At 42.3% G+C, this 14168-nt stretch overlaps 1 protein-coding gene across 1 annotated transcript in view; it reads left to right on the top strand.

Annotated features, from left to right (window-relative positions):
• The window catches only part of dchs1b (dachsous cadherin-related 1b), an 88716-nt gene extending 85068 nt beyond the window's left edge, over nucleotides 1-3648 (top strand). Inside the window, exons 27-28 of the mRNA XM_030069541.1 lie at nucleotides 337-746; nucleotides 861-3648. Coding sequence (XP_029925401.1) covers nucleotides 337-746; nucleotides 861-2908 — 2458 coding nt within the window. The 3' untranslated portion in view covers nucleotides 2909-3648. The remainder of the gene's footprint in view (nucleotides 1-336; nucleotides 747-860) is intronic.
• The last annotated feature ends 10520 nt before the right edge of the window (nucleotides 3649-14168 follow it).

Here is a 14168-nt window from a genome sequence, read left to right as displayed (position 1 = left end):
TAATGTGAGTTTGTGTGGTCCCTAATTGGGTACTGGGTGGCAGAAACTTTTAGATTTGGTCCAGTCTTATAGAAACACCCTCTCACCTTTATCTTTTATATGGTACAGCTGATTGGGGCTCGGGATGTTTTTGCTAAACTATACATACAATACATACATGAGCACAGTATCTCAGAATCAGAAATACTTTATTGATCCCCCAGGGGAAATTGTTTTTATATACATGTGCTGGGGTGGTGACAGTTGAACTGACACGGTCCTAGAGCTGCCATAGTGTAATATTAGCTGTCCTGATATGTGTAATGATGTTTTTTTTTTTTTTTTTTCTTTTTCCAGGGCTACGGTTTCTGAAGACACCATCCCAGGCGCAACAGTTCTGACATTTGAGGCCTTTGACAGTGACCTTTCTCGCGAAAACTGCGGCTTCGACTTTGCTATTGCCAATGGAAATGAAGGGAATGCATTCCAGATCGAAAGCAGTGTGCGCTTCCTGGAGGGGCGGGGATTTCAAACTGTTGGAACACTGCTATTGGCTGAGGGGCTTGACTTTGAAGTCAAGCCCCTCTACAATCTCACCGTGGTGGTGTCAGACCGCGGTGTGCCCCAGCGGAGCTCTAGTGTGGCCGCGGTGATAAATGTCGATGATGTGAATGATAATCCACCAGTGTTCAGCAGAGCAGATTACACTGTGTCACTGAGCGAGGGGGCTGCCACAGGGACTGAGATCATACGCCTGACTGCCATAGGTAGGAAGAAAAGGGCTTTTCTGATGGTCTTTCTGTTTCTCTCTGTTTATTTCTGGTTCATCTTTTTTTACTTTCTCTTAGTTAATTAATTGTACTCTACTTTCTTTTTGCCAGACCCAGACTCAACTCCTAATGCTGAGGTCCAGTATACCATCAGTTCTGGTGATGAAGTGGATCTGTTTACCGTGGACCAATGGACTGGAGCCCTGCGGCTTCAGCAACCACTCGACCGTGAGCACCGGTCAACCCATGTTGTTATCATCCAGGCCACAGATGGCCAGGGTCACTTTGCCCTGGCTCCAGTCACGGTAGAGGTGAAAGATGTAAATGACAATCATCCGTTCTTCCCTGTGGAAATTCTAACAGCCAGTATTAGAGAGAACCAGCCAGCAAACTCAGCGGTGACTGTTCTCCATGCGATAGACCACGACACAGGAGTTTTTGGCCATTTGAAGTATTACATATTAGAGAGATCTGGAGCAGGGAAAGAGAGCTTCACTGTGGACCAGAACTCAGGAGAAATCAGAGCCAAGATGTCCTTTGACTTTGAGAAGGTCAACTCTTTTAACTTTGTAGCATTGGCAGTGGATTCAGGCAACCATTCAGCTACTGTGACTGTACAGGTGTTCATCACAGGTGAAGATGAGTATGACCCACTCTTCGCATCCTCTAGTTTCTCTTTTGAAGTCCCAGAGGGAGCTAAGAAGGGCCAGAGTATCGGTCAAGTTCAGGCCAGTGATGAGGATGGAGGGGTGGATGGAATCGTGCTCTATTCCCTTCCCACCACCTCTCCATACTTTGATGTGAACAAAACCACTGGGGTGATCTTCCTCAAAATGGACAGCTCAGGCAGCAGTAGTGGCAGTGGGTCAGGCCGGTCCAAGCGGGAAGCTAGGCTGATGAACCTGGATGTGACAGCTCACAGTCCCCTGGATACATCTCGCACCACTATAGCACATATCTCCATCGATGTCACCAACACCAACTTTGGCCTGGCTCCTGACGTCAACATCCTATTGATTAGCATCATTGCTGTGTCCCTTGGGGTGATCATATTACTTGTGGTCATGGCTGTGGTGGTGTTCCTTGTCAAGTCACGCAGGAGAAAGAAAGGCCAGGATACAGGGAACAGAACTGTTGCCTCAGGAACTGCCCTGCAGAAACTGGATGATTCCAAGTCAGGCCCAGGAGCAGAGAGGATCTACCACCAGGCCTTGCCAGGCTACGCTGCAGATCAGGGTGGGGCAGGCGGGGGTCCCTACACCAGAGGAGGTTCTCTGGACCCCTCTCACTCCAGCGGGAGAGGATCAGCTGAGGCAGCTGAGGATGATGAGATCAGAATGATAAACGAGTACCCCCGCGTTGCCTCCATCACCTCATCCATGCAAGAGCACATCTCCGCCAGGGGGCCAGACTCTGGAATCCAGCAGGATGCTGACCAACTCTCTGATATCTCCTGTGAGCCTGCAGCCTTGGAGGGGAGCACCTGGTTCAAAGGAAAGAAACTAGGAGGCAGTCTCAGTGGGACCTTGCTTTCTGGCCAGCTCCCTGTTTATAGGGATGAGGGAGGTGGGTACCTGGGAGTCGGCCGTGGCCTCAACATTTCCCTTCCCAAGGATTACGCCTTCCCTGAGGATGGCAAACCTTCAGTGGATGGCTCCCTTACAGCTATCGTTGCTAGTGACGAGGAGCTACGTGGAAGCTACAACTGGGATTACCTGCTCAACTGGTGCCCTCAGTTCCAGCCTTTGGCTAATGTTTTCACAGAGATTGCCAGGCTGAAAGATGAAACCACTCAACAGAACCAGAACCCACGGCAGCCATTCCAGCCCAAGCCCAAAATGGATCCAAAACCTAGAATTGACCCTCCACCACTCATCACAGCAGTGGCCCACCCAGGGGCCATGTCAGTTCCCCCTAAGGTCCCTGTGATTGGACGGACATTCCCCCACCTGGCCTCACTCCGCAGGTCCCCTATAAGTCATGAAGGCTCTATCTCATCAGCAGCCATGTCCCCAAGCTTCTCCCCTTCTCTGTCCCCACTGGCAGCTCGATCACCAGCTGTTTCACCCTTTGGGGTCAACCAAGGTCCTTCAGCATCCATGATCAGCACCAGGGAGCCGTCGCTGGACCAGAGCCCTGACCATGAGATGAGGATATGAGAGCAAAATTTAGAGACAATTGTAGGGAAAAAAAATATGGCAGACAACCTGAATGAACCATGACAGAAGGAGTCTGTTCTTTTTCACAGAAGGCGGGCAAGCAAGTGAAGGTGTCAATTTTATTGTCATTCCTAGAAATAATATGAGAAAGTTTCTCTCATAAGAATGACACATTCACAAATCTCCAACACAGTGACACTAGTTTCCATGTAAGAATGGCTGACCACAGTTTGACCATTGACTGGTCTCTGTCAGTGAAAGATACTACTTTCCAGGAATTCCAGATGTGAATTTTGGAACAAAAACTCAAAGAAGAACTCAACCCTCTCCTGGTAGATTTCTGTTCCTTAAAGGATTTCTGTCGGTGTCATTGACAATGTATAGAAGTGGAACTTGTGCCTGGGTTGACAAGGTCAGCCCTCCAAGCCCTCTCATGTCCACAGTGACGCAGGTTTCTAAGAACTGAACAGGGTTAAATGGTGAACTGGTCTCTTTATGGGAATATGCACTCACCAGGCCCTGCAGTCAAAGATGCCTCAGTCTGTAGATAAATTTGTAGTTTTCTTGTTACCTCGCTGGCTGGCCAGAGAGCTAAGGACCTTGTTCCTCTCTTTGTGTCTGTGGACATTTTACACTCCAACATTAAACTCAACTAGTAGCTGCTTTCAAAATGGCTGCTGAGTACATTTGTGAACCTCATAGACAGGAAAACATGTCTGTTCACAAAGATACTGCATTGAGTTGCCAGTGCATCACAGGAACGGGAATTGAGGTTATTGTTTCCCTAAACATTTCAGATGACATTTCTTTTGATTTGACTTTTATTTTTATATATTTTTATATCAAATTATGATTTCTGATCCCAAAATGCCATTATCCCACAAGGAGAGGTTATTGTTTTGTGTATTTCTGTGCATATATGTATATTTGTATGTATGCTAGCTACAGTATGTATGTGTCTCCTGCTATAGGTTTTTAGAGACCTTTTGTGTTTACTTGTGACAGTTCTGATGTGCGTGAAAAGGAGACTTTTTTGTTTTTAGCATTATTTATATGAAAAGAGGACCTGCTGCCACATTTTGACAGTAGGAAACCACACTCAGCTTTCACTATGCTGTGTTGTTATCTTAAAACCTTTTTTTGTCAAACTGTAGATCATCCAAAATCCAAAATAGCAGAGCTACATAGAAATTTTCAGACTGGATGAAAACCTGTTATCGATGTCTTCAGTCTGAATGCTTGCTACTACCAACTCAGCACTGTGTAGCAGTGTGCACATGTTCCCTTTGTTATTCAGGGAGAATTCAATTTGCTGATCACCTCTGTGTCTTTGAAAGAAAGTGCTTCCTAAATTCAATTACATTAGTTGTTAATTTAAATGCATTTAACTGTGAAGTTCTTCATCTCGATGCAATAAAAATAAAATGCAATGAACAGGCTGGGATTCTCATGGGAGAGTGGCATAACCAGCCCGTGGCAGACAGAGTAAACCATGCTATAGTGAAATGTAGTGCGAAGCAAAGAAGTTGGAAGCAAAAACATGTTCCGAAAATTTGAATGCATGAACCTTGATGAATGTACATCAGTGACTAAACCAACTACAGTATTACTTTCCATGTTGCCTCTTGTTCTATGCATTTTATTTCTATGATTCACACGTCTGGTTTTCTGTCTCATCGAAATGGGAGTTGTTTTCAGGTTCCATCTGTTTATCTCATCAAACGTGTCTTCTCTCTTCTCTCTTGTTCTTCATTTCACAACATCTGCTTGTGTAGCAAAAGGAGGGGAAAGAGGGGAAAAAAGCTTTAACAGTGTCATCCTCATTCTTTCATGTGTGTATTCATCCTTCTGACCTGTTCTTAATCTGTAGGGGTGATTGCAGTTATTGGATGTCCTCTTGTTTTCAAGAGATGGCTTCTACCTCTGCTGCTGGTTTAAAATGATCTCACCATCCGCCTCATGCAAAGCTGGCCCTGGCTCAGCTAAGAGCTACACATGCCATGAGCCTAGCTCCATCACAACATGCTCTCAACTTGTCTACAAGTAACATCATGTTGTCTCAGAGACATTTCTGTGTTGGAGGAGCTCCATTTGGAGTTCAGTTCGAGACAGCTGCCAGTGACTGAGCAGTGGAGCAATCACACAAAAAAGAGCTGTACATGTATTTAAATAAGTAAATAATAAATTCCTACTGATCTCTTTTGACAAACGGGAGTCTGATTTTTTCGTCATTTTCTTTAGAATGAAGACTGAAAAAGCAGTTCAAACTTTACAGCGTCTTAGTTATCTAGGCTCTGAATGGTAACTGTGTAGAGCAGGAGTTAAATTCTGTCTTTATTAAAAGGCTATTAAGGAGAGAGCAGCCAGCTTGGCTCTGGGCAGAATCACAGCAGGCTTTATGGGGACAGAGGGCCAGAAGAGAGAGCCCTATAGCCAGTATGGTCACCATCTGGCCTTCAAGAACAGCAGGTATTTCACCTTAGGCTGAAAACAAACAGGAGTTGTAGCTGCAGTATAGCCTCAGATTAACATTATGCTACCCATTACAGAATGAAGCTTAAAAGATTTTGATATCGTTGCACTGAACCTCCACCTTGAGGATGTTACGTATAACATACACATAATATGCTTGGTAATTTCAAATGGTGGAAAAATATAAATATAAGTAAATACAACATTTGAAGAGCAGCTCAACACAAACATTTTTCTCCTATTTATTTCTTTTTTTATCAACAAAAATATTGGAAAGCCACAGGAAAAGCATTTTTCTGTCACAAGATATAGGTTACACACAACCTAACATCAGCCTTTCGCCCTAAGTCGAGATCCAGCCAAGATCCAGTCAACGCTGGATTCAGTTGTTCCAGCTCATAGAAAGGCATATGGTGTTGATGTAGCTGAATAATTATAAAATGTTTATTTCATATGGAAGACAGACATGTTTGCATAGCTGCCGGAGGATTTCTGCCTCATTTGGTCATCACCCACAGCCATGCAGTGTTTCTCTGTTATTGTTATGTACAGAAGGAGGTAGACATGGATTTAGACAAGCTGCAGGAGGAAGAAGTTCACGAGCCAGAGACAGAAGCTCCTGTGGGAGACACAAGACCTCATGAAATAGAAGGTGATGATGAATTGCACAGTGGAAATACATTCAAATGTTGATGTAATTATGATTTGTTAATAAAAATGAATGTTTGATCTTAATTTTGTAAATTAGCTGAGCTAGAAATGTATCATTTGTAAGATGGGTACATACAGTATTTACTTATGTATTCAAGCTAAAAAACTACCTTTTAATGGTTCTGGCTCAGCTGACTAATTTACAGTAACTCACATCCATTGAGGCCAGCTGTCAATAGCCTGCTGTCCTGTGACTGCGTTCTGCAACATGATCCTGCACCAGCTCCACACACAGCCCAAAATCCTAACTTGTGCTTACACACAAACACACATACAAGAACATGCACATAGAAACACATGGCCCACAACAGTTTCTCCAGCTGATCTTGGCGCAGATCCAGCTCCTGCAGGCACATACTATACACAGGCAGGTTTAGCTGCTAAGTCAAGGAGAAATCTGTCTGGAGCAGAAGTCTGTTCCCTGGAGAAGCTGCTGCTCTCACAAACATGAGATCATTGGTATAAAATGTGTAATATTTGGTTCCTTTCTCTGGTTTGGACATGAATGAACAGGTGTATTCTAATTATATAATGTTAGGAAGACAATGTGTGTATGTAAGTAACAGCACTGTGACCCAGTGGCAGCTCTCCAAGGAACAAGCACCAGCATCTAAAACAATTAGAGGTGTGATTTCTCTTGCACCATTGACCTGCATGTGTTTGTTATCAATATGATGAACATATCAAGATGAAAGCCAATGAATTAGAACTTGGTCAGATCTGTCAGAGGAACACAGCATGCACCACCACACTCTTTTACCTCACTTAATTATGCTTATTCTGTCTTCAGGCTCTTATTCAGGATCCTCAAAATCTTTTTTTCTGTGTTTTTTTCTGTCTTCTCTCAGAATATAGCTGAACAAGGAATTCCAATTTTGGATTTGTCAAGGACCATAATTTGGCAAAGCTGCTATAATCACTGTCATATGTATGGCAGTGACTCCACATCGGGATCAAGCCATCATCATTTTGCTCCAAGCTTATTACACGATATAAGACTTGATATGGATTGGGTTTCATATGTTGGTAGAAACTACTCCAGCTGTACACAAAGACAGCCATTGTATATAGTAGTTTTTTTTTTTTTTTTTTTTTTATCAGTATGGAAATGACAAAAAGTGTTGATATCCATCGTTTATTTTTGTTTGTTGAATGGTACACAATACACTGTAGCAGTGGTTATTAAGAGTGGCCCTAATTTCCTGTAAAACTGAGGTTACTTAAAGTTGCTTAACAAGATCTAAAAAAAAAAAAAGGCTGTTTGGCTCCTGCATAAAAAAATCAATGACCCATGTACCATTTCAATTTATTATTGTTTACGCTCCTGCAGTGAACACGCAAACGAGGAATTTCAATCCAACCTTTGGACGTCAGAAAAGGATCTTTTTCACTGGAAGTTTTTGGAATCTGTTTATTTTTTAATGGCAGACAGAGAAAAGTCACCCTACGGGTCTGGAACAGACATGCAGGGTTTGGAGAAATGTAATTGTGCATTTTGATATGTGTCACTCTCCCCGCACATCAAACTTTGGGCTGAAATAAAAGCTCACTCTGCAAAACTGTGTTATTTCCAAGTGGTCGGGGCTGTTTGCAGCTGCACTCTTCAAATCAAACCTCCAAACATTACATTAGATGTAGAAACATGGCTCACTTTGTAATTAGTTTTCAAATGCTTTTGGTTCAGATTATTTCAGCTTTATTAAATAACGAAGCAGCACATGCACATGTGCAGTTACCAAACATGAATAAACTTGGAGAAAAAAAAAAAAAAAAATGAAGTACAGAAGATGTTGCTGCACTGGTCAGTGTTTGTGAATGTAGGTCATTGCAGAGGGAGAAAAATAAAAAAAAAAGATGAAAAAAGACCAGAAATAGCAACTGCTCTTAAAGTCACAACCTTAATTGCAACCTTCAACAACTTTTTTTTTTATTTTTTTTTTTTTTATACGCTTCTCTGTGCTGAGTTTGACGGCTGAGAGGATTTTTTTAACTGCTAGTTGTGAGTTAAAGAGTAAAGTTTCCATTAAGACACTGATGAAAAACTTTGTTGGCCCAGTGCGCCGTCCTCTGAGACCCTGACTTCACAAACCAGAACTGTTCAGAGCTGAGTTAAACAAGGAATACACAGACACATATTGTCTGCACTTGATGACTTCATGAAAAAGGGGGAACTCTGCAAGCACCTGAAAGATATCAGACAGTTTTTTTTTTCCAACATATTTTCCAACATATCCGTCTGTTTGTCTGTTTGTTTGTCAGCGGGATATCCCAAAAGGTTGTGAACAGATTTGCATGAAACCTCATTGAAAGGGTGATCTTGTGCCAAAGAAGAACTGATTAATTTTTCACAATGATTTGACAAAGTGGGGCGTGGCAATGATGTGGGTTCACATAAAAATGCATGTAACTTTCAAATAGATTCAAGCAAGATCATGAAACTTTGTGGGAAGGTTGGTCATGTGACAAGGAAGTACAGATGACCCTTTCACATTAAATGCCCTAAGGGAGATGTAGCGACTAACTGATTAACTTTTGGTGAATATCCAACATGTGGAACTGGCATATCTTGACAGTTGCATAGTGTTTTGCATTTTTGTTCCCTAGATATTGCTTACACATGCTTCAGCTGGAACTGTATTGGAGTAAATAATAAAGGACATGGCCAGCACCAACGCACCATTTTTTATTTCCTCACAACAATAGTGCAAGTTCATCTGAGTCCAAATGTTCAAAAAGTTCTCTCCAAAGCCCGTTTAAAAAAGTTAAGACATTTTTTTTATTAGAATAGGAATCAGTTTAAATTTGGCTGATTGCACTGGACAACAGCTAAGGAAATCCCTTGTTTTGCATTTGCGTTTGAGTCGGTTATTCACTGTGAAATCTCTTTGAACAGTGGCCCCAGAACTGCAAACCCGTCCTGTGGAAGTTAACTTGAGGCCACTTCTGCGCCAAGGTCAGGCTGTTTTTTACTGAAGCTGATCTCCCTCTCCAGTGTCACACTCTTACCCTGAACACATACCTCTCCACACACACTGACATGCAAATGCTCACAGCAGTACCTTTGGTCCCAAGATCCAGTTTCATGCTGCTTATCAGCTGTTATCTGCGCCAGCACAGGAAAGGTTTTTCATAGTTTTTCCATTGCTGTGTTGTTTGGAGGTGTGTGCATGTGTGTGCTTGTGTGTGTGTCTCTGCAGTAGTTGTGTGCCCACGTGCCTGCGGGATATTTTCACATTGTCATTGTCAGGTGGAAACTTCATAGGCTACCTGCCAAAGGTCAGTGTATGAAAAACAGCCTTGTTTTCAGATTGATCACTGTGTGTTTCTAACTTGATCCAAAGGGTTTTAAAAGAGTTGTAAAAGCAGCAGGTCAAATAGCCATTGACCTTTCTCTGCCTAGAGATGACCACGTAATCTTTGAATTTTGTAAAAAAAAAAAAAAAAAAAAAAAAAAAAAGAAGAATATCAGCAAAATTGGCATTAGGCTCTTACTGTACATAGCGATAACATGTGTACATTCATGTGTGTTTCTGAGCACGTTTGTACAAAGTGGACAGTCTGATGTTGCTGATATGATTGTTTTAACATCATGCTGAGAATGGAACTAAAATATTTTTTTCCCAGAAATGGCCACAGAAGCCCATAGTTGATCCTCATTCAACAATACCTGTTGTGTCCTGCTAAGACACAACTTAGACCAGCCTGGAGTTATTTTCCGACTCCCTTTTGTGCCATGCTACTTGCGTGACTAACAGGATATGTGGAGGAAAAACAGTCACTGAGGCTCGTTGGCTCATGGCCTCTGACTTACTATTTTTAGGGAGTTTTCACTTTTTTCTGTGGCGTCAAGAGGAGAAAAAGTGACAGGAGAGAGGAGCCAGCTGAGTCAGAGCGAGCCTGGTTCTCATTTGTGCTGACCCTGCTTTACAGGACTCCCCCACTAGTGTCACTCACACTGCACACTGCAGGACGGAGGGAGAGGGAGAGGGAGGGAAGGAGAGGGAAGGAGGGAGGGAGACAGTCGGTGAAGGTAGGGAAAAACTGACAAGAAAGAGCAATAAGTTTCGTTTTTAAGTTTTCTATTATTTTTTGCTACGGAGCTGAATTGAAAGTTTCAACACTTGGCTGGACTTGCAATGGAATCAGATCCTGTGTTCTGCAGCCAACCAAAAGGCCATGCATAGAATATTACTTTGTAATTAATTTGATTAATTATAAGTATTATGTGAAATCATTTCACAAAAAGTTGATGGTTGTGCCTTTGCTAATTGGGATTGTATGCTGGGTCTTTTGGTGCGCATATTGTCTAAAAATATCACAGTTATTCCTGCTTTTTTAAAAAAAAAAATAATAATAATTGCGTCTCTGGACTGCATGTTAGAATAATCAGTTAGCAAAACAAAATATGAATATGAAATATACAATGTGTTTCTCAAGAATGCTCATTTCCTTGCAGTTCTTGAATGTTTCCTTGTGAGAGTGTGCAGGTGTCAGATATTGTGGTGAGAGGCCAGATTGTTTGGTTTATGGTCCATCTCTCAGTCTGTTGGCTTTTGGAAAGCCTGACAGTTCCTCAGGCAAGACATGAAACATGGACATGCAAACTGTTCTATGAACTCCTTACAAATGTGAAGCTCTATAAATTTTGGAGCATTTACATTAAAGCTGACATTGCAAAAAAAGAAGCCTTTAACTCAGAGTCTTAAATTAAAAAAAAAAAAAAAAAAAATGCAGCGCTTAAAAAATAGTATATCTGATAAACAGCAATAGCAGACCTTATTCCCTCAACAACTATAAGCTTTATGGTGTGAAACCTGGACGAGTACGAGTAAGCTGCAGCCTGGCTGTGCTGGTGTGCACCAAAACGCCCAGAAATGTCAGGAATCAGACGAACATTTATTGTAACAGATTCATCAGCAGCAAATGGACTTCAGGAATCCAGACAAATATGATGCTGTTTTTTATGGAAGGCCTGTTATGTTTGGCCCAATATAGCAAGCTTCTGGAATATAGTTAAGGTGGCTGGCTATAGTAACTCACTAGTGAGATGGATCAGTGGTCCTCATTTTACCTTTTTGACGTCAAGGACCCCTAAATTGATACCCATCAGGTCGTGGACTTGTATTTGATAATATGTAGTCTCTGATTAGATTTAGTGAATTTGTCTACACTGTAAGAGTGTGAAATCTATGAGCTGAAGAGTCATTCATATCCATTCTCCCACTGACCAAACCTCTAGTCACTGAAGTAAAATTGTGAAATTAAAACAATCCCCATTTTTCTGGGGACCCCCTGAAACTGCCTCTAGGACCCGTGGAGTTCCCCGGACCCCAGGTTGAGAACCGTTGTGTTAGATAACCTCCATTCGAGCAACTGTAGCTAGCTAATTTGATGACTGTTAGGTGTAATATACATTCAGATTTTATTTTATTTTAGCTATTTTCACAATATAAAATAAGGAGCAGAACAAAATAACATGTTGTGCTCGTGAGATTTGAAAACCCCAAGAGGCTTATAGGACTCTCACCTCAAAAACCATAAAAAGCAAGTACAAACATCACATAATCAACAAATATAAATAAACAAGAAAATGAAGGAGATATGGGCGTCATTTCACTGTGAGAGGACACCCCAGCAACTAGGTGGCTGTGCCCATGAAAGTAGAAACGTCCGCTCAGATAATCTGTGTAATTGATTAGATGAACACACCACTATCTGGGCTGTCCCTGCTATCATCTGTGAAAAACATTACAAAAAAAAAAAAAAAAATCAAAATCAGTTTCTGAGTACATGCCTGAAATAGACCCTGCAGTTGCAAAATCTTGCATCATTTTTAATCTGCAACGCCTGGTTTGCACAATTCTTCACGACACATAAAGTTATTTCACTTTGAGCAAGTGTGGGGGCTGATGTGCTGCACTGCTTCTACAAACCTGTCGCCTATCAGCTCGCACCGAAGGCAGCCAACATAGACGTGAATCGTATGGGAAGCAGGGAAATTGATGGCCATATGTGAATGTACCATAACACTGTGTTCAAACAGCATGCATCAGGTCAGGGCTGCAAGCAGTTGCATCACGGCTTCAGTCAGTAAATTCAGTCCTTTCCACTCTAAAAAAACACACATCTGTTCAGACTACTTGAGTCTTTCAACATGCATGCTGCTTCAATGCAACGTTCCTGTTTACTGTCAACCAACAGAAGAAGAGGAGGTCCTGATGCCCTGATGATGCATCATATGTGAATAACACAGGATGCTCCAAAACTTATGTGACACACAGTGTTTGAACTTGTTTATGTATTCAGGTGACAGTTACAGTCCGGGTAATTTTCCATTTTCAGTGTGACCTAAGTTCAAAACATCTTATGTGTGTGGGGATGCAAAGCGAATAACAATGTAAGGAACATAAATCAGCAGACACTGAAACTCCACAGGAAAATATTACACACACACACACACTCACTCACTCTCTTTCTCTCTCTCTCTCTCTCTCTCTCTCTCTCTCTCTCCGTCTCCCTTTATTGATTGCAAAGAATGAACGTCAGACAGCCATTTCTTCATGCTCTGAGCCTACCTCAGCCTGAGAGCATGAACAGGCCAATCAGCCCTGCACAAGCTGAGATGTGGCCAGCACATTCTGCAGGGTGGGGTGCTTTTCTAGTTAGCAGGTTTTTTATTTGAATGGATTAAGGGCCGTGGTCACTAAGACGGAGTTCAAAGGTCACGTGGATGGCACCCAGTTGGAAAGAGCAGAGGAAAAGGGAGGGAAGCGAAGTGAGGGTGTGCCAGGATCATTCAATCTCCCCTGCTCTGCAAAGTTTTAATGGACTCCATACCTCTCCCTCATCTATGCTCTCTCCATTGCACTCTCTCTCTCTCTCTCTCTCTCTCTCTCTCTCTCTCTCACACACACACACACACACACACACACAGTTTCTAGGTGGCTGCAGCAGGAGAGCTGAGCTTAGTCTGACTGCCTGTCACACTGTTAGTTTATGAGGGCTGTCAGATTGTCAGCAGTACCTAAGTTTGAGTTTGTACCCAGGATTGGAGTCCCATGCCATCCCTTTGCTTTTTTAATTTATTTGCCTTGTATTCAACCTTTGTTCTTGTGTCAACTGTGAAACCTAACCATTTCTACATCTATTTCTCTCTCCCCTAGCCATCCCTCCATCGCAACACATCTCTCTCTTGTTCTCCCCCTTCTCTGCCCCCTTAACATGTGGCCGAAATGTGAGCCAAAGGTCTGACAGAGATACGGAACTTAAGAAAACACTCTCGAGCCTCAATCAGGAAGGTTAAACCAACACTATCGGCTCTGAGGGAAGTCAACACCACAACAAAAGCGTTTCTTCTCGGCACTGCAAACAAAACAGCAGTACACCATGCCTTTAAAGGGGAAAATTTGTGGTGGAAGCAAAATATGTTTCACATTATGAGCCATTAAGCTGATTTATGATTGATAGATTTGATAGACTGGGAGTCTAACTTTTTCTTAGATGGAAAAAGTCCATCCATAATGCTGCACGGAGCATTTTCAGCATTTAAAACACTGGAGTTGCCCATTTATTTCCACGCAGCTCTGTGCTATATGGCACAAACTCTATCACGTGTAAACCTGATGTTTTTCCACTATGTGTGAAGCATATCCCAAATCTCTGTAAGGAGGCACAGGTCAGTGACCCCACACTGTCAAGGAGACATCAGGCATTATCCTCTGCAGATTTTTCACATAAAAACAATCAGGGCAAGCTTCACATGTGGGGGTACAAGCAGCATTCCATTTAGATTATTCGTCCACCACTCGCTCCTGAGCAAACACTCACACATGTAATCGTCAGAGTGGATTCAACGAGAGCAGAGCAAATCAGCGGAGGCGTGCGGCCTCAGAGCGCCTACTTATTGTTTGGCATTTGACCATACACCATGAACGCATTACCAGAAAGTGATTGTATTCCAAAATCATTAAGGCCTCTGCAAGTGCCTGGTCTCCTTTCTTCCACTCGATTCTATTCTTTTTATTTATTTATTTATTTTTTGGGGGCGTTTCTGCTTTATTTGACAGTTACCATAGAG

Source organism: Myripristis murdjan, chromosome 14 (genome assembly GCF_902150065.1).
Source record: "Myripristis murdjan chromosome 14, fMyrMur1.1, whole genome shotgun sequence".
Taxonomy (NCBI): domain Eukaryota; kingdom Metazoa; phylum Chordata; class Actinopteri; order Holocentriformes; family Holocentridae; genus Myripristis; species Myripristis murdjan.
This window is presented reverse-complemented; position numbering and strand designations above follow the sequence as displayed.